Raw genomic sequence first — 23,018 nt, forward strand, 5'->3', positions numbered from 1 at the left:
CTCTTCTTTTGGCAGACACTGGGTTTGGAGTGTCCGCTGTGAACTGTTATACCTGTTGCACTATGCTGTTGGAGCTGCCGCTATCCGCTTCAGCCATGGTAACATGCTCTCAGTTATTATGCCTTCATTAAACATTGTACGTTAACTAACTGTAATTGCGTAGTACTAAACTAAGGTAGACAGAGCTTGTTAATTTGTGTTCTCCATGCAGGAGTTAAATCAGGAAATAGGTAATCTCTGAAAACATCATTTCACAAACCATCCTCAGACACATGCTGAGAGCACAGTGGTACAGACAGGCTGCCCGCAGGGCTGTCTGTGAGCGCTGCACATGCTGCTCGGCCCGCACAGCGAGGATGTCATCCGCACAGTGAGGATGTCGTCTGCACCCGACCTACGCTGGCAGCTCTGCACATGCTCCGTCTGCCAGCCAAGTCCCACTCACCCTCCGAGGCTTATTTATCTACGGGCAGCGCTCAGCTGCTGAGGCTGGATGAGCTGCAGCATCTCTCAGAGCTGCTCGTAGGCAGTTTCACACGCTGAAGCTAAGACATTTTTCAGAAGCTCAGTCAAGCTTCCAGGGATGTAATTTTAAGAGGGTCCATAACAAACAGAATATACCGTTACCATCAGGCTAGTGATAATGTCCTTGTCTTGACAACAACCTGCAGCCGTAAAGCAAGTTTAATTCTCTGACAAGAAGATTGGTGACAGCTATCATTGAATTGTTTACTGTAATATATGGGATTCTTCCCTGAAAACCCTGGCGATGGCATTTGTCTGATCTGGTTGTAAATAATGAGATAGACAACAATGGATTTCAGTTCTTCATCAGTGTTTGATCAGCACAAAGGTAAGTCACCTACTACTAATTTCAAAATCCTCTGGTCTTCCCGTGCCTCCCAAGCAAATGTATTAAGATTACTTGACAGAATCAGTAACAAGAATTTTTGGAAAAGATCATAGGGATTTGTTTTGGTTACACATGAAGGAATTTCTTATATCAGCTTTAGACATGGATATTTCAGCGTATTGCTACAGTGATTTTTAAAAATAAATTTTTTTTCAGCAGAACAGTAACAGTATCTGATTGCTCTTACACTCAGCATTGAGGGATGTATGTATATATTTATTGTTTATATTATGTATTAGTCCTCTTATGGATATGCACATAAAAACAACTGCAATATTAGCAAGCAGACCAGTTTAAAATGGAGTAAAAATTTAAGAAAAGCTGATTTTCATAGGTCTATAGTTTGTATACACTAAAAGGACAAGATGCTGACAAGTGACTGACTTTGCTTCAGCAAATCTTAGCTGCATAAGTAAGTATTGCCATAACAGTGAATTTAAGCTGCAACATGAAGATTTTCTACATGGTAAGGTTGCTATGGAAATATAAGTTAAATAGTTGAATTTCATGTCTTTATTTGCCAATACAAGCTTTTACGTCATACAGCTTAATCCACTATAAGGAATGTAGTGGCATTCCTTTTATGTTCCCAAAGCAGGAAGCTGTCATTGGTCGATTATCCGTGTTGCCACAAATTTCTCTTTAAGTCAGCTTGCCAAATAATTTGTGTGCAGCGGCCACAGCTTCCAGTGCATACCTGCAAACTGTCCAAGCTGACACGGATGTGCTGGTCCCACAACAAAGGCGCTGGCTGTAGAGAAAAGATGAAGAGCAGGAGGAAGACAGACACTACAGTGCCTTTTGGGCAGTCGAGTCCCACAGGTTGTACTTTTGTTCTTGCCTACACTTCTTTGGTGAACCCAAAGTAAATACGCTCCATGTAAAGCAGTGGACTTTTGGCTGCCTTTCAGACACAGTAGCGCTCCGAGCCTGAAGCAAGTCTTGAGAGTACTGGTCTACACCAGCCCACTCATGACCCCACCCTGAGTTGATGGGGAAGAGTGCAAAGCCGTCAAGCAAAACTGAGTGAAAAGAGACAAAAAATACTACCAGCAAGGATACAGGAGGAAGGAAAATGCAATGGGAAAAGGGGGATCTGTACTGCAGAAATAGAGACAGGTGCTCCTATGTCATGTGTGAGTGATGTAAGGAGCATTTTCCCCAAGAGGACAGAGGTGTGGGGCTGACTGAGCTTCTGCAGCTCCAAACAGCTGTTCTCAAGCTTTCCTTCTGCAGGCACTATGAGTATGCCCTGTGCCACATGCTGACCCAGCAGTGCCTAGACTGGGGAGGGAGAGGGGAGACCCTGCACACTCAGTGCCATGGGGATGGCTGCCAGGGAAGCGGTGCTGGGAATGAGGCTGGAGTATGAGCAGGGCTGGGGAAGGAGAAGTCAAGTGTCCAGATGGATAAGGGGGCAGACAGCAATGCAAGACACCACTGACCCAAACCACTTACCTGGATAGAAATGAGAGAGTTGGGAGGCAACATCTGCCTTTATCTCCCCTTGCTCCTAATCTGCAGCCCTCCTCCTGCCAGGCCACTCTCCACACTGACCCATCCTTATTCCTGTCCAGCATCATCTCCATCCTCATGTAACACCCCACGCATAGCACTTCCCCAATAAGAGGGTCCCCTCTGGATAAATTCAGCGTCTCCCCTCCACCACCACTGCAGGGATGCTGGCTCATTAGATGATTTGTGACTTACTGTTTGTCTTCCCTGCTAGCTGCGTGGGAGGTAGATGGGGAGCAGAGGCAGACAACGCACAGTAATGGGACACTGAACCCATTAGTTATCATGCAAAGAAAGCTCTATTCAAAATTTACAGTGTATGCTTGATTTTATCTAAACAGCATGTTAATGTGTTGGCACATTACTGATTTAAGCATGCATAATTTTTTTAGCAAAGAGAATGTCTTTCATTGGAGCAATTTATAACAATGGAAGAATACAGACTAACTTTGAAACACACCAGATCAATACCTGTTGGTCCCATAAAATAAACCAACCCTCCCCACAAACCCTGTATCTACCCCACACATCAGAAACCTGTCCCAGCTACAGATCAAAAAACCAGCATTCCAGGCATGAAAATCCTACTGTCTTTTTGCAACACTTCCTATGGTACTGCTTATTAATATCTTATAATACTTATCAATAGCAATAGCAGTAGCAAAATGGGACTTAAAGAAGCCAAGCAACATCAGAACGCCCTCCCCTCCTAATATTGCTTGGTGCCACTTAAATGTGTGCTGTACCTGGCTTCAAACGTTTACTATTTAAACAGAGAAGATGATAGACAAAGGCCTGGACTGGCCAGGCACACACAGGGATTATTACTTTTGTTAAGCAATCAATAAATCCATAACATTAGAGAGTGAATTACAATTTCCAAAAACTGCACTCATCCACCTCCCACTGACCCTTGACACTGACATGCTGAAATCAAGTAAACTGTCTAGCATTGTGTCCTGTCAACAAGCTGTTGGAAATCACATAAAGCATTTGGCATCTGGTGGAGACAAGGGGGACTATAGGAAAGAGAAAATTATACATATAAATATTTCTTCTCAATGAACATAAATTATCCTGTTATCCAGCCTTCAGTTTTCAAAACATAGTGTTTTAGCAAGGTCTACATCAGTCATTGTCAAGACCATGCACACTAAGCCTCAGCAAAATTATTTAGACCTTAAAAATCCAATGCTGGAGAAAGCATGTGCTTACATACATCTAATGTGCACTTTGTAAAACAACACATCAGTCGTCATCACAAATTGCGTATAATATGCATTCTTCATAGGTGGGCCAGGGGACAATTAATGTCACAAGCAGTGTAATTTCATTGCTCTAAATCCTGTGATCATTCTGTGTGTTTCTTTATATGTTCCCTTTTCTGACCAAAAGACAATTACTTTGTCTTACGGAAATTACATGCTTTTAAAATACTGCGCCTTATTTCAGATAGATGGCTTTTAACTTTGACTTTTTCAACTTTGATTGGCTTTTAACTGTGCCAGCCTGCAGTTTCTCCCTTGCTCCATATGCAGGCTCTTACTTAGACTTTCTGCCTTCCTGAGGGTGACGGGCAGGCACTTGGCCATTTGCAATCCCTTTATCCCATGTGGTGCTGGTGCCCCTGCCACAGCCGAGCTCCCCAGCAGGGTAGGCATACAGAGGGGGACACAAGCGCTCAGTACCTCACTGTTACCTCCTGCAAAATGCCCACTCTCTGAACCATTCCTCTTCTGCCCAGGAAGGTGTCTGCAAAAAGAAATGGCCTACAAGCTTTGCACCCATGCCCTATCATTCCTTGACAGGGTAAGCTGGAGGAAGATGAAGTGGGAGATGTGTCACCTGGAGCCAAGTGCATCCAGCCTAAATAACACCCAAGCCCTCCTGGCATTTCCTGCTTCCTGTCATTTGAAGCATCAGAAGACCATGCATCTGTCTTCCTCCTCACCCCCACACCCAAAGCCACACAGGTCATGTTGAAGACACCCTACTTGAAATCATGTCACCCTACAGAAATGGAATTAGTGTCAGTCTTTATGTCAGATGGACAATATGAGCACTCATCAATTCCTACTGGCCCCTCACCAGCAGAGTGACAGCCTGGTCTACCGGCCTCTCCTTGCTCTGACAGCTAGGACTCATGGGTGGGGGAGTGTGAATCTTGGATGTGGCTTCATGCCACCATCCCTTAACAGGAGTGGGGGCCATGTTCTGTGAGAGCAGGCATGGGAAAAACACAAGCAATGAGCCTCTGCCTTGTCTACTTGCCTTTTGCCCAGGCAATACTACACCCCTTTTTGAGAAAGGGACTAGCTCAGACCTGAGCTTGATGTTAACATGTCTTTGCTGCTGGGAGAGCAGTCTGCAGATCTGGCATGATAAGGAAATCTGATTAATGGTCCCTGTAGTAAAGTCACTTCTTTTTTCATATATTACTCATTGGTGATGACTCTCTAGAAGCAATGACTCTTAATGTCTCCTGATCTCACAAGCCCACAGGTAAAAGCTTCTGAGCCAAATGAACAGTTCCCTCAGCAATAGACTGCCCAATAGAATAAAAATCAAGTTAACATTTTTAATTTACAAATTTTATCAAATGTGTAATTGAAAAGACCAGCTAGAAGAAAGAAAAAAAAATAAATTCTCTTCAGTTGAATAGTGATGGAGAAGGAATCTGTGGACTGGTGAAGGCAGATTTAACATCAGCTTTCTAGTTTTCCCAGGCCCACAACCAGAGCTCCAGCTTTGACAGGCTAACCTCTCCCAGGGTAAGAGCCAATTGTATTTCCATGGCAGCCAAGTTTTGTAGTCAAGAGTGATGATGGCATCACAGGGAGAGAAGGTCATATGTGGGGAATTGCGTTGGGCTGTAAACCCCAGCGTGGATCTCATGCAGGTTCAGCTACAACAACATCTGATCACAACGTGAACAGTGTGGCTAATACTTGAAAGTTGTCTTTAAAGGTCTTTTATTACTCAAAAATGGCAATGTTTAAAATATAATTTATATCAAAGTGTTAATAATAATGTATTAATTGATTATGAAAAAAGGCTTTTTACTAACTTTTCAAATTCTCTTTAAACCATCACCCTTTTTTCTGCACAGCTGACATAGTTATGCTATCTCTAGAAGACATGACAGTAAGTATAAGTCACCAGTCACTTAATCTTTCTTTCCTTTGATCAACTCTTTAGTCTGATTTAGGTGTCAGTTTTACTTTCTTCTGCTAACAAGGTAGGGCAGTGGCTGGACAAATGTTATGCTCTGATCCTCAGCCACAGTGAACAGCAGTGCTTACTGCAGTTGTCCTTCTTTTTGAGTTAATAGAGATCAGGAACTCTTTTTAAAATTAAACGTGATACTGTGGCTGACCAACAATACATATCTACAGTGTTTTACCTTCACATCAGTGAACTGGGTTTGCAAGGCAAGGGTTGGTGGGGCGCTATGGGGGTGGCTTCTGTAAGAAGCTTCCCCGTGTCCAACAGAGCCAATGCCAGTCAGCTCCAAGACAGACCCACTGCCGGCCAACGCTCATCAGCCATGCTGGTAGCACCTCTGGGATAACATAGTTAAGAAGGGGAAAAAAAAAACACCATGAGCAATTGCAGCCAGAGAGAGGAGTCAGAAGATGTGAGAGAAACAACTCTGCAGACACCAACATCAGTGAAGAAGGAGGAGGAGGAGGTGCTCCAGGTACCAGAGCAGAGATTCCTCTGCAGCCCCTGGAGAAGACCATGGTGAGGCAGGCTGTCCCCCTGCAGCCCATGGAGGGTGATTGTGGAGCATAGATTCCACCTGCAGCCCATGGAGGATGCTACGCTGGAGCAGCTGGATGCCTGAAGAAGGCTGTGACCCCATGGGAAGTCCGCGTCGGAGCAAGCTTGCTCGCAGGACTTGTGACCCCATGGAAGGGACCCACACTGGAGCAGTTGGTGAAGAACTGCAACCCATGGGAAGGGCTCACGTCGGAGAAGTTGGTGGAGGACTGTCTCCTGTGGGAGGGACCCCAGGCTGGAGCAGGGGCAGAGTGTGAGGAGTCCTCCCCCGGAGGAGGAAGGAGCGGCAGAGACACTGTGTGATGAACTGACCACAACCATGATTCCCCATCCACCTGTGCCGCTGGGTGGAGGAGGGAGAGAAATGGGGAGTGAAGTTGAGCCTGGGAAGAAGGGAGAGGTGGGGGGAGGTGTTCTTAAGATTTGGGTTTATTTCTCATTACCCTACTCTAATCTGATTGGTAATAAATTAAATTAATATTTCCCAAGTCAAGTCTGTTTTGCCCATGACAGTAACTTGTGAGTGATCTCTCCCTGCCCTTACCTCCAACCATGAGACTTTCGTTATGTTTTCTCTCCCCTGTGCAGCTGAGGAGGGCAGTGACAGAGTGGCTTTGGGGGGCACCTGGCCTCCAGCCTGGGTCAACCCACCACAAACAGATTTGACCCTGCACCAAAAAAATCAACTCTTTTGACTTCTGAAGTTAACAGGTTAGTAGTCCACTTGAAGTCAAAGGTGTAGGCATGTGGAGCATGGGATGACCAGTCTGGAAGGAAGTTACAAGCAAAGAAGCAAAAAGACAATCATCACATTAATTTCTCTAGAAACAAAAATCTGAGGAGAATTCAGGAACAGGTCCTGCAAGGCATCTGCTTTAAATAATGCTGTAATTGCCAAAGAAAATAAACCTGTCCTGGGTCCACGTTTCCATTTTAAAGGAATTATTAACACAACCCATTGCTGCCAGAAGTTCACTCTCCTGAGAAGAGCATTCCCCTGGAAACCTCAGGGAAAGGAAGTAAAAAGGCTCAGGCTTCTGACTGGTGCAAGGATAACACTGAAACTGAAAACACCTGTGTCCTGATTTCATCCAATCTCATAAAAACATAGCCAACAATATTATAAGCTGGTTCAGTTATTACTTCATTGGTTCTCAAGTCATGTTACATTAACATTAGTATGATTTCTTATAAGAGGTGGAAACTTTCCAGAAGTTCTTTTATGCCCTCTTGGTGTCTGTCTCTGACAGTTTTTGGAAGAAGTTATGAGGAAAACATATTTCAGGTGACTAATAAAAACCACAGTGCTGTTTAGACACACTTTGTTCCACCTGGAGATATATAGTCATAAAAACTCAGGGAAATAAGTGTCATTATTTTCACTGTTAATCATTTGTACTTGCTCTCTGCTTACCATGGACATACTCCTCCCCTGCAGGTGATGCAGTAGAAGAGATTGACTTGTCTGTGGTTTACCAAGCAGCAGCTAATGGTGATGTGAACACACTAACTGCGGTGATTCGAGAAGATCCTTCCATCCTGGAGTACTGCGACAGCGAGGGTAAATGAAAGCTGACCTTGTTTTCAGGGGTTTAGTTGCTTCAACTTGCAATTAAATTTTCCATTTTTCCTGATTTTTGTGTTCAGTAAATTATATTTAGTAGCAGAATATGGGAAATTTGAGTTATTCTTTGGAACATTCACTGGAAATTCTCAGTTTGAGTACTTCTTTTCCCCTGTAATTTTATTATTTTTTAATATGGATACAAATAAGTTGTTTTGCTATAATCAGACAGTACTTTATAATGAATCTATTTTATCTTCTTTAGGGAGATACAGAGAAATTGTTGTCATTTCAGGGAAGGAAAAAGAATATTTTTTATCAAAGCCAAGTGTTATACATTCTGCACATCTCTAGAGTAGAGGGTTCCAGTCTTATTCACTTAAAAAGTATGTGTACAGACAGAGTTTGAATGATTTTGTCATGTAACTTTGCCAAAGGGTTGGTTGTGCAATGATCTAAATAATCTGTTTTATCTGTGCAACTATGCTCCTTTTCATTTCGTGTTCAGGTTACTACCTAATGTCAATACAAAGTGCTGTCCATTGGCTGGGTTCTGTATGCATCTATTTCCCAAGTGAATTAGAGCCACAGATCTCTGGAAGCTTCTCTCAAGGAAGACTTTGTTTATTCAAAAGTATTTTTTTATTGCAGTTTCTTTTAAAGGGTATATATGAACACTGTCTATTCTAATCTTTACCAGCTTTTACCAAGTTACCAATTTTTCCTACACTTAACCTTCCATCCTGTTATTTTTAAAGCATCTATTGGTCATTAGGGAAAATGCTTAATCAAGACAAAATGCTCTCAGTCCCTATCTTTAATGGGAGAGGGACTAGGTATGAAGGGCAGTTGTTGGAGACAGACTGATCAGCAAATGGAAGTATTTCAGCTCCAGAATAAACTTGTTTACTAGGTTGTACATACAAATGTAACTAAAAACCAATCTTGCAAGACAAAACATATGGATCATATCTTGAACATATGGCAGAGTCTGCATAACCTCAGGTTGAGTAGCACGCATTTGCTCAGCAGTCTCATTGAATCCAGTAAGAATAATTATTCTTCAGTTGTGTCTGAAGTTTCTAGTAGTCTTACAGTTTCTCATATTCATGTTTATTCCCAGCTTAGTAATTTTAAATTGTTTTGTCAGATTCTGCAGCAAAATTTCTTGCTGTTATTCAGCAGTTAGCAGAATGGAAGGAAGAGGAAGCAATGAAAAGATATAATAATTCATGATGGAATTTGAATATTGGGTTTGAATGTAGATTTCAGGTTTTTTCCAGCATAGAAATTGTTTGCAGAATATAAAATAAGTTCTAATGACAACAGAAAAGAAAATATTCTAGAGCAAATCCAATCTTTAAAATATGTTGTTGTCTACATAAAGTGTCAACTTACACACATACACCTTTGCACAGGACAGGGCTTGATTTCATAAATCTTTTAAATACATAGAGACAGAATGAAGCTGGGGTTTGACAAAATTAGCCAAGTACCATCTGGCTACTAGCCACTCTGAAGAATATCGGCCTCCAAAACAGTGTACAAAGCCAACAGTTCATACTGGGAGCTTGTCAACAGAAAAACACTTTTCCCTCCAGAAGCAGAGTTAATGAGGCAAGGCTTTTGCTAATGAAGTCATGCTCTTTTTAAAATCAGTGGTCAGTAACTGGCATAGCAGTTACTTCCTGCCTGCAAAAAACTGAGTACAACTGTTGGACAGTTGTCAGAGAAAGGATTTGTCAATTTGCCAGTGCTAACATTAGCAAATAAGAAAATATCTCTATCTTATGGCTTTGACAAAATAAAAATTTGACTTTCTTCCCCAGGTTGCACACCTTTGATGCATGCTGTGTCAGGACGCCAGGTTGATACAGTGAAGCTTCTGTTGAAGATGGGAGCCAATATTAATACTCAAGATGCTTTTGGACGTACCAGTTTATCTCTGGCAACTTATCTGGTACCAAGACTTGGGGGCAGAAGGATGGAAAGATAGACGAAGTGAAGGGAGTAAATGTGCAGACCAAATAAGATTTCTGTTTATATTACAGAAGGAAAAAAAGTACAAAACATTTGGTTAAAGACAACAGTGATATTGTAAACTTTACTATAATGCAAAGCTGGAAGCAATGATTATTAGAAAAGGATCAGGACTCCTGTCATAGTGTCCTTTCTCTTTTGGGTTGTAAAAATCAGTGCATGGTCTGGGGATCTCACTAGATCTGTGCTCCATGTGATTTCAGAAAAGCCACTTGTTTCTGTGCACTGGAAGGTCCTCTCTTGTTCTTAATATGCAGATTAACTTCTCCCCTCCCCCTGTCAGCACGAGGTTTTTATGCTCCAGAGAGGAGCAAATTCTGGTGGTCAGCAGGCATGTTTTCCTGCACATCACATGAGCCAGGGCATTGCTTTTTTTCACTGTAGTGCTGGACCTTGGATGGTCAGGTTAAGAACTTAAGTTCAAGGTGCTGCAGGTGTCAGTGCAGACACTCAGATCATAAGCAATCCAACCCCTTATCAACCCACGTACAAGCAATAGCAGGGACAGACATCCAATTGAGAAGTGTGGGAAGGGAGATGTGGTGCTCTCTGAAGCACAGAACGATGGTCCTCTTCCCCTGAGTCTGCTACTCCTCACTGGAGGGAATTCAGGATTCAGAGAGAGGATGGGGACCAAGTTAGTTGAGCAGAGGGGTTGTCCATGGGCTTCCATTATTAGTTGGACAGAGAGGAGGAAGGAATGTTTACCCATGCTGCATAGTATGAGTTATGGCTGGATGATCACCAGTTCATTTAAACAGATACTGTGGCAGCCTAATTAAATCACATCCCTTGCATCCAGTTTCTTCCTGCAAATTCAGGACAAAAACAATGCTTCTGCTCAGCTATTCAATATTCAGCCAGAAAGTAAGTGTAGAATATAGCAAAACAGGCAGTCTCATTCAGTGCAAGGAGCATGTCCCACTTACTTGAGCATAAACATTTCCTCTGCCAGATATTTTCAAAAAAATCCCGTAATTAGTGTCATGCTCCTTTTTTCCTTCCTCTTTTCCCAGAGGGGAAAAAAATATTCTCGGGGAAAAAAAAAGAAATTACTGGAAAAGATTTAAACCACCCAGGCTTCGAAGTTTCCATTTCTGTTTCTCTGATGGATATAATCTGAGGTCTAGAGAGAATTTAGCTGTGATGTCTGCCCAGAGAACTGAATTCAGCAGAGCTCCACAGTCACAATTGCGTGCAGAATTCAGTGGTCTTATACTTCCACTGGGACCTGCAACAGGGATGTTCTGTTTCCATCATTCCACAAGTTTTCCCTCTAAATGCTGGTAATAGTAATGCGACATAGCTCATACAGGAGGGAACAATCTTTATCGATTGCCTGCGGAGGTTTGAACAAAACAGTTAAACACATGCTTGATTTCCCCAGGACTTAAGTATACACTGAAAGATTATGCAGTCACAACCAAATTGTTTACTTGCTTTTTTGTTGAGGTGATCAATAGAAGGTTTTAGTCCAAGAACCGATTCATCCCATCTGTTTTGGTGCTGTTTTCAGTCTAACATCGTCACTAATTCAAACTTCTGCAACAATGTTTATAAGACCACGCTCTAAGGCTTTTTACTATTGAGTAGCCATCCCTGCTAAAATCTCATAAAGGAAATGAGATTAAGTGCTCATTTTCTTGGTTTAACCTAGCCTAATTAAATCCACATGTAGGAATATGTCTAGCATTTGCCTGTGATACGGGAATTAGCAGGTTTTTAATCCCTGTTTACTCAGTCAGTACTTGCCACAGCTGCAGAAAAACCAAAATATAGTGTAAAGAGAACACCTTATCACAGAAATGAATGACTGAGCTAGGCTGAGACTCAGACTCCAAAGGGAAAGCACTCTCAGTGCTGAAAGACCTCTATTGGGGAAATAAAAGACCAGTTCTTCTGCTGGCAGAAACAGCTACAGTCACACACAGATGCCAGAACCACCAAGCAAAGATCTGGCCTGATGCATTTCACTTTCCTCTTTGACATGCTCTAATTTCTTTTGTAGGGCTGGCTGGAAGGCTGTATCAGCCTGCTCAGAAACGGTGCTAAGCAGAATATACCCGACAAAAGAGGGAGGTTACCACTACACGCTGCTACCGCAGAGCCTGACGTGAGGTATGTCGCAGGCTCCAGCAGCATTTGCTGGTTGAATCTCAACAGGTAGTCACCAACACAAGCTACCCAGCCCAAAGGGGAGCCCGAGTCAGGAAGGTTAGCTGTGACAGTTACACTTGTGAGTTGCTCCTTTGTTTAGCGGTTATCATAAAGGGGGTAAAGAGGAGAAAAAGCATTGTACAACACTTGTGTAAGAGAGGTATATGTCCAAGTAAGTTGAGGAGCCTGGTTTAAGATCACAACAGCAGAAGGGAAAAAAAAAATTATAATAGAAGTTGAAACCCTGCATTTCCCTTTACCAATTACCCTTCTGCCACCTCCTCACACGAAATATCACAGGAAGGTCTTTCTCTGGCCTTCTCCTCCAAGTAGTGTGGCAAATGTGAGAAAAGTTTTCCACACAACAACCTCTCTGAGACCCTACTATAAAGAAGCAGCTGAGGTTTGGTGGACTGGCTCATTTTTAACTACTCTTACTGAAGGTGGAGTAACAACTACAGAGTACCTTCAGAAGAAGTCTTAGGAAAGATCCTCTTTGTCTCATTCCAGCCTGTGATTTACAGGTTTTAACAAATTTTGATTTGTACATCTGAATAAATTCACTCAAAAAACTCTCCTAAGTAAATTGTGTCTGGAGGGATAGGAAGACATTAAAGACAGGTAAAACATTCAGTACATGCAAAATGTTCATGAGACTTAATCACTGAGTCTACAGTTTTGCCGCTGTTGCCCTATCAGACCAGCCCAGACTTCTGTGCATTTCTGTTGATCTTGCTCTCCAGCCTTTTTTCACAGCTTTATTGATTTTTTGACGTTATCATTGCTTTTCATGGATCACTTGGAGAGAATAGTTTGAGGTTGCTGCAAAAGTACAGGCCACTATCATTAAACAAAGCTTCCATAGAAAGAAGACAATGTTTGTACAACACTGCACATGCTGCTTCTTGAAAGGGAACAGTAATCTACTTTACCAGCAGCACACAAGATTCCCTGAATGTTTTTCACATTCTCCATGGATATGGGCAGACCTTTGCTCTGCATAGGAGTTTACCAGTTGCTCAATTCCTTTCCCTCTGTCTTCTCCCTGGGTTTCCCCATGCCCAGAAGACAGGCCTGGGGCATTGAGGAGGAGGCTTTTCCATCACAGTCATTGTCACTCTCTTGAATCCCATGTCGTTCCCAAAAGGGTGCATGCAGTGGACATCTCTGAAATGCTTTTTCAGCCAAGTTTGAAAGCTGGCAGCCTGCTGCTACAACCCCATCTGCTGGAGGCAGTACATGGACCGTATGGAAAGACAGAGATAGTGATCAGGCAATTTATGTATTGATTTGATAACTGGTGTATGTGCTTCAGTGTGTTCCACAGAGCCTTAGAGGAAAGGTGGAAAGAGAATCCATGCACTTCCTGATGTATGCCTTTAAGAGTAGATATCAGAGAAATCTCAGCTGCACGGCTGAATATCTACGTATTTCAGTGGTAGCACTTATGTTGCCATAATGGTCTAAGGATATGTGAGACAAAATGTGTTATTGATAGAGGTTTTATACTCAAAGAATGAGATTTCATTTGCATAGACTGATTTCATTGATTATATCTGGGCTTAAACTACAGAACCATGTATCAGATTACAAAACTATGTGATAAATGGGTTTTACAAGCATATTGTGGTTATCTCACTTTCTTTCTGCTCACCAGTCCATTTTTACCCAGACCTGTTTTCAGATACTGATTTTTTGAGCTTCTGAGTCATTGTGCCAAATGACCATAAAATGTCTCTTCCCTTTTACAATTTTTTACCAAACTAATCACAGCAATTCTAAAATGCCATCCTTTTCAGAGTTCCTGTAGTATGACTCCGTTATGCCATTGGTTGTGTGATTCAGAAAAGGAGGTGTAACACCCCTTTTCTACAAGTATTTGTATCCATATACAAACGGATTTGAAGTCCTAGCAAAGCATTTGGATATGCCCAGTCTTCACCCTTTAGGGATATTCCAGTCAGAAAAAAATTAAATTGGGATTTCTGGCACCTGCAAATGCCGTTACCAACAGATAGGCTGTTCATCTACAGAATTGCCCAAATCATCCCTAAGCAATTCTAAGTGTCTTTCTTTTGAATAATTTACATTATCTACTTGTTTATTACTGGGGGAGGGGGGAAAAAACAAATATATCATGCAACATTCTCAACTTGATCTGATCCACACACCTGAGCACAGTTCAATCCAGAAAACACGCTGGAAGTTGTTGAAGATTGTCCTGATGAAAAGCAGCAAAAGATTTTCATTCCATCTCCTGGGCATGGGAATAAATGCATGGTTGTATACATTTATCTGCGCATTATTGGGAGGGACATTTATCAGAGTTCCCTCCTTGACACTTCATCATCTTTTAATTTCTTTGCAAAACAGCATGTCTTTTAAATATCCGTATTTTGAAGGTTTCCAGCAAATCAAACCTTCAGATTTGCATTATGATCTTACCTAGGGATCCACTAAGGATTTATTGTTCCTTTTGCTAGAATCCTAAGAACGGTACATCCATGTTAGGATCTATGCTATTTGGCTTTGTTACTGCCTGTGACAGGATGGTCCTTTTCATTTCCATGGTCCATACGTGTACATGATCTAAGTGTACATGTACACTTAGCATCCTACTATAAAATACAACCATCTTCACCAAACCTATAGTGATGTCAGAACTTCTTCATAGGATACCAAAAGGAAAAGAAAAGGAAAATCTATGCAGTGTTAAAAATATTACTGCACTTGAATAATATTTCGTGTAACGATTTTATTAGAACTGTTCCCTCCACCAGAGGGGAGTGTTTGTAGCCTGATATTCTATAAAATGTTAGCCAATGCATTGCTATATTTTATAACAATGGCCCTATCCCAGCAGACACACTGTAAGGCATTGTAAAATATTATTCATGTGTGTGTAAATATATAGTATGCATGCATGCACACACAAACAAACACGTACACAATATCACATTCCTCCAAGAGTTATGGAGATTGAAAAATCATTTTAGGAACTGAACATTAGCATTTCTGTTTGTTTTAAACTTTATAAAATAAAATTACAATTAATTGCTAAGCCACCAAAAACCGCACACTGGTATAGTATTACACATTCTGATTCTAGCCTGGCAATCAGCACAGGAATGCTTCCCAGTGACACTGCTTTTAATTCCCAGCACTAAACTTCTGTTGTTACAGAAAGCCATAAAGTCCTATTTGCTTTTCTAGTATCACAAAGCTCAGACCTAAGATTCTGACCTGTGCCTATCACTAATACTGATTTTTCTTGAAATTGCATGCTTTGTTTCTCAAAAAAAATGTCAATTTTTCAGGTTTAGTTGGGAGTACAGCAGATTGATTATGTCATTGCTTCCACAGGCTCCTGAACGTCCTTCTGCAGCAGTCAAATCTTAGTGAAATTAATCATCAAGACAATGAGGTAAGTGAACTTGTGCTACAAGTCACAGTCCCATGTTCTGGGACCATACAAGTCATGCTGTTCAGAAACAGTCCATTGTAGTATCAATTTTACGATAAGACTATGCACTAGTCAAAAAATTCCATAATGCTTTTGCTGAACTCTGCAAAGCATTATCTCATTTTTCCTTCTTTAGGTGGTGCACCTTTAGGCTAATAAACCTCCATATACTGCCAACTATGGAGGTACCTTGAATCAGTCTCTTCACTCAATTGCCAAGACATTAACTGCTTTTGATTCTTCTGAAGTTAGACATTGGACTAAATCTTCACCTTTACCAATCATCCCATTATTAAAGTACTGTTCTCAGGAAAAAACATTGTAAATCTGGTATTACACAGAACAGCCATGCAGCTACAAATATTTATGCTAGCCTCTGATCCGTAAAGAATTGTGCCCAGCATGTGTGTGTATATATATATATATATACATATAGTGTACACAGGACAGCGTTCACTTCCCAAATGTATTCTTCTCCAAAGAGAGAAGCCAAGACACAAGAGAGACTCTGGATGTCTTTTCATATGTTTCTCTTCACTCTCACAATTGCTCAAGGATTTGTCTTATCCACAATTCCAGAACCACCACAGGGTGGTTAATTTTCCCTCTTTCCATGAACCTTCCTTATCCACTGATGGTTTGCTTACAACAACCTAAGCCAGACATATGCTTTGTCTTGGTATAGAATTATGTTGCTAACGAGTTGTATGGAACCATGGATCATAATTTGTAATGTTTTGCTGTAATGCATCACTTACATGCAATTTGGAACTTTTAGTCCAGCTCACTGTCATTTGAGAAGATATTTGTTCAACTGTTAGTACTAAGCCCTGAATATTCATGTGTTCTGAAAAATGTGGATCCTCACAAATTATTGTGGCTAATAGAGCTGTTCTTTTAGAATAAGTAAAACACTTCAGTTTTCCCATCTCACACTTGAGAAAAACACCCTGATGAATACATGAACATGAAAACAGTAAGAAATACATCTGGAGGTTTCAGAGTTTCCACAACTGTGGCTTTCTGTGGGTTTACTTATGATGCCTGTGAGATGACAATGTGAAGAAACATTCCCTGAAAAAGCTTTGAATCTGGGCAAAACAAGTGTCACACTACATTTCCCACAGCCATTTTTTGGTTTTACTCCTTTTATCTCCCCTGTTGCTCCTTGTTCTTTATAAATGCACAATTGTTTGGCTGTCTCAGCTTTAATATTATATTCTGCTGGATCTTCAGCTTTCACAGTTCTGATATCACTCTCATGCTTCTTCTCACAAACAGTAGTCTATCTACAAGTACCACTCAAGGCTGGTTCACCATGCACAAATCAGGTGGGTGCAGGTTAGACAGCCATTGCCCACTGCAGCAGGCCCACATGGGTGAGCTGCCACCACAAGCAGCTCAATGCTCTTTGCTCAGATGGGTTCTCCGAAAAGGACACGTGGAATGTACGAATTATTAGAAAAGAAATAGAGAACAAAACAGGAAACAGCGTTATGCTCTGTCAGAATCCTTGGTACACCCGCATCTTGAATGTCGGCTGCAAGAGTAATCTGAAAAGGATAGATAAGAAAAGGAACAGAAAAGGACTACAAAGATGGTAATAGTTACACAGGAGCTTCCTCTCATAGGCAGGCTAACAACTATAGCAAACTAAACTACAATAGCACTTTCAGCTTGGCAACTATGTCAGAAGGATGATATCATACAAGTCCGTAGCATCATAAATTGCATGGAGAAGATGAAAAAAGAATTATTATTTTTACATCTAAAATTATGGGGACACCTACAGAAATCATCAGACAGCAGTTTTAAGGAAAATTAAAATAATTACTTTTTCAGAAAATGCATTGTTATCCTGTAGAGGTATAGATGTCATAGGAAGTCTTTAGCCTGACTACAAATTTTAGGTGACTGTATATCATCAAACCTTGTTTCTTATATATTCTCCCTAAGCATCTGCTACTGACCTCTCCAAGCTGTGTCCCTGTACTAGAGAGATATTTGATACTTACCCACGGTTCTCACACTCTAATGTTGCAGCTGACTGCTGGTTACCACAGTAGAAACAGAGAGAAAGTTGATTTTTGAAGATTTTTTTTGTCCATATCAACAGACTGAGAGTGGATGACAGAAAGCTGGCATGGTACACTGTAGCTTCTCCTCTTTCAGTGATTGTTTCTGCTCTCTAGGGCTAGTGGGGAGGACCCATTTCCCAGCTGGAAATCACTTCACTGAAGCCTCACTTCACAGGACTCTCAGATACTGAGTGTCCATCAACAGTACTAAGTCCCTTGTGTCAAAACCTTCATCCACTGACGTCAATGGCAGAGCTCCCATTAATTTCAGTTAGGGTAGGATTTTACCCTCATTTTTGATTTTACAAAACCAAAACCCCCATGATTAAGCTTTGCAAACCGCAACTAAAACCAAAACTGCTCTTGTTCAACTGCTGTATTTTGTCGTCACCTATACTTACACCATCCGGGGACCTGAAAAGCCCTATAAGATACTTGATGAGTGAGAGAAATTAATGGTAGGGCGTTCAAGGTTTTAGTTAGAAAATCACTGCTACCATCTTCTACTATTAATGCACTGATAAGCTGCCTGCATCAATGTTTTATAGCTCATACTTTACCTGAGCTGTTGCCAATTGGCTTTATGGGGTTCCATGTCAAGTTTTAATTTCTTTTCCATTGTACATTTTTTGCTTTTTATAATTTTGGAAACCCTTGAAATGCATTTTCCCTGATAAGAGATAGTAAACAACACCTGCCCAAAGTAAAATATTACCACATCTGAACAACACTAGCAATTTTTAAGAAACACATTGAATGAGTAACTTTATACAGTAAATCTTTAATATTATGGATGCAAAGTAACATATAGGTATGCATAACAATGCTGATGAAGGTGCAAATACAAGCTATGAATACTCTGATCTACCAAGACTGACTGAACACAACTATGATGGAATGAAAAGGCAGGTCAACAGCTTACCATTTGCTTTGTTTTCTCCCTAAACAGTAGATATGCGATGTTTATATTGTGACTTTTTTGTTGACATCACTGGGCCAGTTCCTTAGCTTGCTGATTAGTGACAGCTAAAATACTAGCTTATAATATTTTTTTTGGATCAAAGACAAGACCTAAGATAAACATCACACTGTGTCATGTCAAAGCACCAGTCTAAAACAGGCTTTTCTCACAGGATCCAAACTGAGCAGTAAGGAACCATCCCCCAGCCGTCCTGGTCCTGACCACGCACTGTTTGTAACAGGCTGTAGTCACGTACGAAAGAAGCATTCATATTTGTATACATTTTCTGTAATAACTCTAAAAAGCTAATTGCTTTGTTGCCCCTTATGACTTCACTAATTCAGAAGCTGTTACCAGCTATTCCAAACCAAGAGGGAGAGGGAGGAGTCTGTCAGCCCCAAATGGTTTCAAGAACTGTGTAGCTCATCTACAGAGACTTGAAGGGTGCTCCCATGACTGATGATTATTTTCTCTCCGGGTTTGTGGCTTTTAGGGAATGACTTCACTCCACTGGGCTGCTTTCCACAACATGCCCCAGCACACCCAGACTCTGCTGCACAAGGGAGCAGAACTGACTCTGGTGGACAAAGACTTCAAAACAGCCCTGCACTGGGCAGTACAGGTGAGCCACAGCTGCAGTTTCACCAGTTGCAGGCAGCTGCTTGAGCTGAGATCATGTCCTGAATACTCCAAAAGCAATTATTTTGACTGTGAAACAAGGAAAATGGATGCTAAGAATGCCCACTAACATCCCCAGCATCTTGCCAGTGGGCACAGATCAAGGATTTAACATCTTCTTTGGAGAGCAAGGCATACTTAATATAGGCTCAGCACTGTTGCCCTGAACAAAGTTATCATTTATCTCACCGGGACTATGTATATGCTTCACGTTGAACTCATGCTTAATTTTTTTCACTAAATCAGGGTTGCAGAAATCACCAGCTTAAATAGTCTTGCCAAAGGCCTTTCGGAATAAAATAATGAAAGTACAAGTTAAAACACATTTAAACAGCTATAGTTGTGGAATAATTAGCTGAAGCATTGAGGCCCTACTTCTCTTGAGATTAAGGAAGACAAGGAACCAAACTAATTTCCTGTTGACCTGTATGTTCCTATCTCCTGTGCAAAAAAATGTCAAGTTACTAAAAATCACTCAGGTTATCATTAGAGAAGAAAACTACACAGGTTTAATGTGGCATTAAACACTGTATTATGCAATGGTAGTAAGCAGTCTAAAATATAGCATAATTTACTAAGTCATGCCTAAGCTTTACTGCAGAAAACTTCCCAGATGAAATTATATAACTATGTTTTTACTTGCTCACTTGCCATAGCAAGTTCCAGTATCAATGTTCAAAACACCTGCACACTAGATAAGCAGAAATAGAACTTGCATGAAAATGCAATAACATTTTCCTACAATGACTAAATATTTGCATCCTCACCCTTTCGTGTAAGTTTGCTCATCTTAAAAAAATGTATCAGCAAAGAAATTTAAAAGCTCTGGACTGCCGCATACTATATTTGTAAATGAGTAAGGACATCTAGAACAAGTAATATGTTTTCTTCAACCACAGGGTCCCACAGATGTTTCATATACAATAGGCTCAATTTTTTTGTTGTTCTGAAGTAGAGGTTTCATAGAATCATAGCATCATAGAATGGCTTGGGTTGGAAGGGACCTTAAAGATCACCCAGTTCCAACCCCCCTGCTACAGGCAGGGGCACCCTCCACTAGACCACGTTGCCCAAAGCCTCATCCATCCTGGTCTTAAACAATTCCAGGAATGGGGCCTCCACAGCTTCTCTGGGCAACCTGTTCCAGTGCCTCACCACTCTAACAGTGAAGAATTTCTTTCTAACATCTAATCTAAATCTACTCTCTTTTAATTTAAACCCATTACCCCTTGTCCTACCACTACACTCCCTGATAAACAGTCCCTCTCCAGCTTTCCTGTAGGCCCCTTCAGGTACTGGTAAGATGCAATTAGATCTCCCCGGAGCCTTCTTTTCTCCAGGCTGAACAATCCCAACTCTCTCAGCCTGTCCTCATAGGACAGGTGCTCCAGCCCTCTGATCAGCTTCGTGGCCCTCCTCTGGACTCGCTCCAACAGCTCCATGTCTCTCCTGTACTGGGGCCCCCAGAGCTGGATGCAGTACTCCAGGTGGGGTCTCACAAGAGCAGAGTAGAGGGGCAGGATCACCTCCCTCGACCTGCTGGTCACGCCTCTTTTGATGCAGCCCAGGACACGGTTGGCTTTCTGGGCTGCAAGCGCACACTGCTGGCTCATGTTGAGCTTCTCATCAATCAATACCCCCAAGTCCTTCTCCTCAGGGCTGCTTTCAATCCATTCCTTGCCCAGCCTATAGTTGCGCTTGGGATTCCGCCAACCCACGTGCAGTACCTTGCACTTGGCCTTGTTGAACTTCATGCGGTTCGCACTGGCCCACCTCTCCAGCCTGTGGAGGTCCCTCTGGATGGCATCCCTTCCCTCCAGCGTGTTGACCACACCACACAGCTTGGTGTCGTCAGCAAACTTGCTGAGGGTGCACTTGATCCCACTGTCCATGTCGCCGGCAAAGATGTTGAACAGTGCCGGTCCCAGTACCGACCCCTGAGGAACACCACTCGTCACTGTTCTCCACTTGGATATTGAGCCGTTGAGCACAACTCTTTGACCATCCAGCCAATTCCTTATCCACTGAGTGGTCCATACATCAAATCCATGTCTCTCCAATTTAGAGACAAGGATGTTGTGCGGGACAGTGTCAAATACCTTGCACAAGTCCAGGTAGATGATGTCAGTCTGTTCCCTTATCCACAGATGCTGTAACCCCATCATAGAAGGCCACCAAATTTGTCAGGCACGATTTGCCCCTAGTGAAGCCATGTTGGCTGTCACCAATCACCTCCTTATTTTCCATGTGCCTGAGCATGGTCTCCAGGAGGGTCTGCTCCATAATCTTGACAGGCGTGGAGGTGAGACTGACTGGCCTGTAGTTCCCTGGGTCTTCCTTTTTACCCTTCTTAAAAATGGGGGTTATGTTCCCCCTTTTCCAGTCAGTGGAAACTTCGCCAGACTGCCAGGACTTCTCAAATATGATGGTGAGTGGCCTGGCCACTTCATCCATCAGTTCCCTCAAGACCCGCGAATGCAACTCATCAGGTCCCATGGACTTGTGCACCTTCAGGAACCTTAGATGATCTGCAACCTGATCTTCTCCTACAGTGGGCAGTTCTTTCTTCTCCCAGTCCCTGCCTTTGACTTCCGTGACTTGGGTGGTGTGGGTAGAGCCCTTGCCGGTGAAGACTGAGGCAAAGAAGTCATTGAGCACCTCAGCCTTCTCCATATCCTGGGTAACTAGGTCACCCATTTCATTCTGGAGGGGACCCACATTTTCCCTCGTCCTCCTTTTATCACTGATGTACCTATAGAAACTTTTCTTGTTGTCCTTGACGTCCCTGGCCAGACTAATTTCTATCAGGGCTTTGGCTTTCCTAACCTGATTCCTGGCTGCTCGGACAGTTTCTCTGTATTCCTCCCAGGCTACCTGCCCTTGCTTCCACTCTCTGTAGGCTTCCTTTTTTTTGTTTGACTTTCCCCAGGAGCTCCTTGTTGATCCATGGGGGCCTCTTGATGTTTTTGCTTGACTTCCTCTTTGTTGGGATGCATCACTCCTGAGCTTGGAGGAGGTGAGCCATGAATACTAGCCAGTTGTCTTGGGCCCCTCTTCCTTCCAGGGCTTTGTCCCATGGTATTCTACCAAGCAGGTCCCTGAAGAGGCCAAAGTCTGCTCTCCTGAAGTCCAGGGTAGTGAGCTTGCTCTGCGCCCTTTGCTTTGGCCTCTGCAACTGGTATTACTTTGCTTTTGGTTTGCTTCAGCCTCTGCAACTGGTATTATTTCAGCACTAGTTTTGTTCTTTAATGCTAATCAGTCTGAAATTGGGCTACATCCCTTGCTTTTTTGCCTTCAGAAACTACAGATCTACTCTAAAATATGTTGTGCATTTTTACTATGCTTACTACAATGCAGGCTGCTTCCAGTGGGAAATTTCTGAAACTCATGCAAGCTCCTGCAGCCTGAGCAGTGGTCTGGGTGATAGCTCTGGGAACAAGCTCTCTCTCAAACAGAAGGATAAAATGGAATCCCTTATCAGGTCCTATCAGGGCCCTCAGAGTTCCCCTCATAACTTAATCTTCCCCTAATTCCCTCTTTTGTAAATTTAATTATTTAATTCCACCACTAACGCCCACCTCCACTTTTCTCTCACAAACATGCAGAATAACTCCTGAGAAAGCGGGAAATTAAAACTGCACAAAACCCACTTGGTCTCAGGTGGAAGCAAATCACAAAACCTTTTTCTCTCTCCCTTTAATCTGCTCTCAGCAATCAGAGGAAACACATGCAGGATGACCCTCCTTTTTTAGTTCTTGAGAGATTTCTGCTATGAAGCCTTATAAATTGCTTCTTCCATCCACATACTTCTCCATATTCTAGGTCCAGAAGGGGTAGTTGAAATACCAGAGCATGGAATAAATCTG

The 23,018-nt window shown here is 42.1% G+C and overlaps 1 protein-coding gene across 1 annotated transcript in view; it reads left to right on the forward strand.

The window, feature by feature from the left end:
* The first annotated feature begins 487 nt into the window (after positions 1 to 487).
* Positions 488 to 23,018, forward strand: part of ANKRD55 (ankyrin repeat domain 55) — a 54,077-nt gene continuing 31,546 nt past the window's right edge. Inside the window, exons 1-6 of the mRNA XM_075739994.1 lie at positions 488 to 853; positions 7,650 to 7,772; positions 9,605 to 9,735; positions 11,824 to 11,933; positions 15,336 to 15,396; positions 18,968 to 19,096. Of these exons, the coding sequence (XP_075596109.1) occupies positions 814 to 853; positions 7,650 to 7,772; positions 9,605 to 9,735; positions 11,824 to 11,933; positions 15,336 to 15,396; positions 18,968 to 19,096 (594 nt within the window). The 5' untranslated portion in view covers positions 488 to 813. The remainder of the gene's footprint in view (positions 854 to 7,649; positions 7,773 to 9,604; positions 9,736 to 11,823; positions 11,934 to 15,335; positions 15,397 to 18,967; positions 19,097 to 23,018) is intronic.

Source organism: Balearica regulorum, chromosome Z, assembly GCF_011004875.1.
Source record: "Balearica regulorum gibbericeps isolate bBalReg1 chromosome Z, bBalReg1.pri, whole genome shotgun sequence".
Classification (NCBI taxonomy): Eukaryota; Metazoa; Chordata; class Aves; order Gruiformes; family Gruidae; genus Balearica; species Balearica regulorum.